General features: G+C 36.8%; 1 protein-coding gene across 1 annotated transcript in view; it reads left to right on the top strand.

Moving 5' to 3' along the window:
- The first annotated feature begins 3,132 nt into the window (after positions 1-3,132).
- Positions 3,133-4,891, top strand: part of LOC106468723 (max dimerization protein 1-like) — a 5,469-nt gene continuing 3,710 nt past the window's right edge. Inside the window, exons 1-2 of the mRNA XM_013929168.2 lie at positions 3,133-3,332; positions 3,592-3,679. Of these exons, the coding sequence (XP_013784622.1) occupies positions 3,278-3,332; positions 3,592-3,679 (143 nt within the window). The 5' untranslated portion in view covers positions 3,133-3,277. The remainder of the gene's footprint in view (positions 3,333-3,591; positions 3,680-4,891) is intronic.

Below are 4,891 nucleotides of genomic sequence, written 5' to 3'. Positions count from 1 at the left end.
CGGGACAAAGATCCAGTTACAGAAGCTCCTTCTTGTTGATAATAGTCACGGGACAAAGATCCAGTTACAGAAGCTCCTTCTTGTGGATGGTAGTCAAGGGACAAAGACCCAGTTACAGAAGCTCCTTCTTGTGGATGGTAGTCACGGGACAAAGATCCAGTTACAGAAGCTCCTTATTGTTGATAATAGTCACGGGACAAAGATCCAGTTACAGAAGCTCCTTCTTGTGGATGGTAGTCATGGGACAAAGATCCAGTTACAGAAGCTCCTTCTTGTGCATGACATGGTAGTTACAGGATAAAAATAGATTACTGATCAATTATGATGTTTGGCCATCATCTTATAGGAAGAAAGGGTATATTTCAGGTAATGTATTGGATGAGGAGTTAACAGAACACGTGTTCTCTAATTCTAGGTGTTTCACGTTACAGCAAGTTTAGTCCCTCATCGGTAAGTCTGAAATCTTATAATGACAAAAATTGGGTTTCGATACTCGTGGTAGGCACAACACAGCTAGCCCATGTTGTGCTTAATACAACTAACAAGTATAAAGTTGTGTTGAGTATTTATTTAATGGCTAAAAAAATGTTTCCGATACCATATGATACTCCAAGATTTGGTTCAACTGAAGCCACGCGCAAGTCATCACACTATGCGTGGAAAATAATACCCTGCTTTTAAATATATTGAAAACCAAAAGTATTGATCCTCCTGTTCTGTTAACAGTAAGTTTCCGGACTTACAATGCTAAAATTCGGGTTTCAATTACCCACGGTGAAGAGATCGCAGATAACCAAATAAAAAAAAAACAACCCTTCTGTCTTATGGAAGGACATCGATTCTCACCCCACCCCCCTCGTATTTAATTTGTTTTCACACTTGGCTAATTGTCATCTTCGTTCTGGATGATGAAAGATGATGATATAATAGAAAACACGTGTTGCGAGTTTCTGAAAATTGTTAGATGAAAGAGCGTGCGGACATCACGCATGCTCAGTAACATCTGAAAGGGATAACAAAAATGTTTAACATGAACATTTTCCCATAACACCCACAGCTGCCTCGAGGAGCTGGGCGTGGTCTAGTAGTCAGCTTCGCACTTTGAGGCCGTGATGTGTTATAAAGAGACAGTTTGGTTTGGTTTGAATTTCGCGCAAAGCTACACGAGGGCTGTCTTTAATATAGTAGTGATAGACTAGAGGGAAGGCAGCTAATCAATACCGCCAACTCTTAGGCTACTGATTTACCAACGAATAGTGAGATTGACTGTGACATTATAATTCCCCCCACGGCTGAAAGGACAAGTCTTGTTCGGTGAGGAGTCGAGCGTCCTAAACACCAGGCCACGAAGGGTCTTCAAGTCCCATTATTAGATCAGACAAAAATAGCCCCATAGTGGGAAGTGTTGACTAGTTAGTTACCTACCCTCTCATCTATCAGTTCAAATTAGGGACGGGCATGCGCAGACAGCTCTTACACGGTGTTAGGATAACTACTAAAGAAAGTACAACACAAAACGTTTTTGAGGCAAACGAACACAGAATATTAATTTCCATCGTTATATTCTTGTTTACAGACTTATTGCCCTAAAAACCGAGGCTCGGTTCCCTATGGTGGGCAGAGCTAATGTTCTCTTTTAGAACTGACATATGGCTCACTTAGATTTATTTGTAGAGGTACACAATGGGCTGTCTCTGCTGTGCTCACCTAAGGGATCCAACCTCGAAATTTAGCTTCATAAACCCTCAAGTTTGTCGCCCAGCCACCAGGGTACAAGTGCAAAGCTGCACAATGCGTCATCTGTGCTCTGCCCACCTCTGGTATCGAAACATAATTTTTAGTGTTATAAGCCTTCAAACTAAATGCTAAGTCGCCAGGGACAGGTCAGTTAGGCTTAATATAAATATATTCATGTACGTATATGTACATATATTTCGTTCGTGACAACAGTACCTTTTCATATGTCGTAGTAAGTCCGTGAAAACCTTCTTTTTTTTTATAACCAAAATTCTCGGTCAACATTTCCCAGGCATCAATCAATTTAACAAATACCGTACAGTGACTTCTAATTATATCGTGCGTATAATTTTAGCAAATCAAATATTGATTTATTTTCATCACGCTTTTAGTATGTTTATTACAAAAAAAAGTTAATAAATTCTTACTCTGACAGTTTTGAAGGACGAGATTGTCAGTCCCTTGTTGTGCGTACATTATGTTACTTTCAGATACAGTAAGTGACAAGTGAGGGACAATTAGATTATGGACAATTCGGTTCTTCTTCCTTTTCAATTTTAAGAACAATATTACGCTTGGTTTTAAATATCTTTCAGCATGTTTCGAAATGCATGAGCGTCGTATTTTTGTATCCTATTGTTTTTTTTTCTAATAAATATATTTTTTTGAAACGCTATATGTAAAGATATTCTCTTCGTAGAGCTCATGGCAACTGACTGATTGATCTGTCAAACTAACGGTCACTTCTGTCATAGTTTATATATATGTGTGTGTGTGTGTGCTACTAACGAGAACACTAAAATGTTTTTGCCACGGTTATTAATTTTTTACAATTCTTACGGTCTGCAGGCTAATCAATAATACTGTTATGAAAATTTCACTTTTTTTTTTGTAATCACTAGGTCGATTGTCAAGTTTCATACCCACTGATAACTATCTTTCAATCAGGACAGTGCTCGTTTTCGTTCATAATTTTTCAGGCTTCACTATTTTTAATAATTGGTTTAAAATGATGTAACATTAAAATACCTCAACCTAAAATTTCTTCTACTACTTGTTATAAAGGTAAAACGCCCAGAATCTTTAAATTAGAAAAAATTTAAAACAAGTACTTTTATGACCTTGTTTCACCTTTAAACGCGCCTTCCACCTAGCAACGAATGCCGTTTTATGTGCCAAATCAATGGTAACTGTTCAGCTCACACCATGTCACTGACGAAGGAAAACACGTGGGTATCCTCTACAAAGCGGTTCAATAAACACGTTGGGATTGGTTACTTTCAGCTGTACTTCCGAACACACGATAAACTGTTGGTCGCCCAATAGAAGCACAATGACGTCATTTCATATGTAAATTTTAGATACCAGAGAGTATTCTGTACGCTTCTCAGCTCGAACAGAATGCAACGTGTGTGATACAGAACAAAACAAACGTCACGATACGAAGGACGAGAAGGCTTAGATATCAGACAGTGCTGTATGATCGCCATATTCTTGTGTGATTTTATAACTTACTTTTACAATATATTTTAAAGCCAAAATGAGCATTGCTGCTTTACTACAAGCTGCGGAATATTTAGAAAGGCGTGAACGAGGTAAGAATAGTTGCAAAGTTTCAGCTGACAAAGTACAGCGTGCTTTTTTCACTGAGGCACGTAAACAAACTGAAGTAATACTAGTTTTTTGAGAGTTAGGCTTAACTAAATATATCGTGAGGCGATCAGCTGATTTTGTTGTATGATGCCATAGGGTACAGAAAATCTATATTGAATTGATGTTATTGTGTAAGATATAACGCGTTCGGAACGAAGAACACTTTTTCTTTGAATATTAAATAATTCCGTTGTTTTGCAGAGGCAGAACATGGCTATGCTTCAACAATGCCACATCCAAATGATCTCAGCCGCAGACGACAAAAGTCCAAAAAGACTCAGGGAAACAGGTGTGTTAAAGGCTAGGCCTAATCAATTAATTTTATACGAATCTTTAACAGTGGCTGCAATTCTGCTACATTTTGAGATATGTTAATATTGTTTATGATGATAGAACTGGGGATGATCTAAAACATTAATTTCAACGGAAAAACTTCCATCTTTGATATACTGTCAGAAATAATTTTTAAAATCTTGTAAATTAGAATTTGACAAATAGAATTATAAGTCTTTTATCTAGTTCTTTATCTATTTTGTGTATGCTCTCTACAAAACTTTGAAAAGGTCTTTGATAAGATTCCAGGTGAGTGGTTGATTGCTATAGCACTGGTAATAGGCTTAAAGAATTTGTACTTGTAGTTAACTTGGATGTAACAATTAGAAGGTGATAAGCATTGGGTAATTTTCTGGTTAAATAAACATTACGAGTCTAGAGAAAGTCATTATAGGTTTGTTTTGAGACTTTGTTTTACAGTATAAGTGGTTTAAAAGCAATATGATCCCTAAATCAAGAAAAGAGGGGCTCCCTTGAAATGTAAATCTACTGGGAAACGTAAAATAGCGTGGAAATGTTTGTTTTTTAGTTGTTATTGCATGAACAATTTTGAGATAATTATTTAGTCCTAATTGTTAAGAACTTTGAAGTTTAAAGTGTCTGACTTCTTGTTATTCTATCAACTAGAAAATGTAACTGTTTACTTATCTAAGTTTTCTGTTTTTATACTGTTGCATACTTTTACTTGTACTTAAATTGAAGTTTATTACATAAATGTTATTTCTTATTTTTTGATAGAGGTGAGATTTTAAACTCTAAGTACTTTATTGTGTGTGTGTTTCAAGAAATTAGTTTGATAACAACTACTTTGATGATAAATAAAACTGAAGTATGATGATGATGTGCCAGTTAGTGCTTCATACAGTAGAATCCAAATCATTCTTAACTAGACACTTCAAGAAATAGTGTTGTTAATTAATGAATAACACCTGAAGAAATGAGCTGTGTCGGTGAGTAGCAAGTAACACCTGAAGAAATGGGCTGTGTCGGTGAGTAGCAAGTAACACCTGAAGAAATGGGCTGTGTCGGTGAGTAGCAAGTAACACCTGAAGAAATGGGCTGTGTCGGTGAGTAGCAAGTAACACCTGAAGAAATGGGCTGTGTCGGTGAGTAGCAAGTAACACCTGAAGAAATGGGCTGTGTGTTGGTGAGTAGCAAGTAACACCTG

This window comes from Limulus polyphemus, unplaced genomic scaffold, assembly GCF_000517525.1.
Source record: "Limulus polyphemus unplaced genomic scaffold, Limulus_polyphemus-2.1.2 Scaffold3135, whole genome shotgun sequence".
NCBI lineage: Eukaryota > Metazoa > Arthropoda > Merostomata > Xiphosura > Limulidae > Limulus > Limulus polyphemus.
The sequence above is the reverse complement of the archived record's forward strand: the minus strand, read 5'-3'. Positions and strand labels throughout refer to the sequence as shown.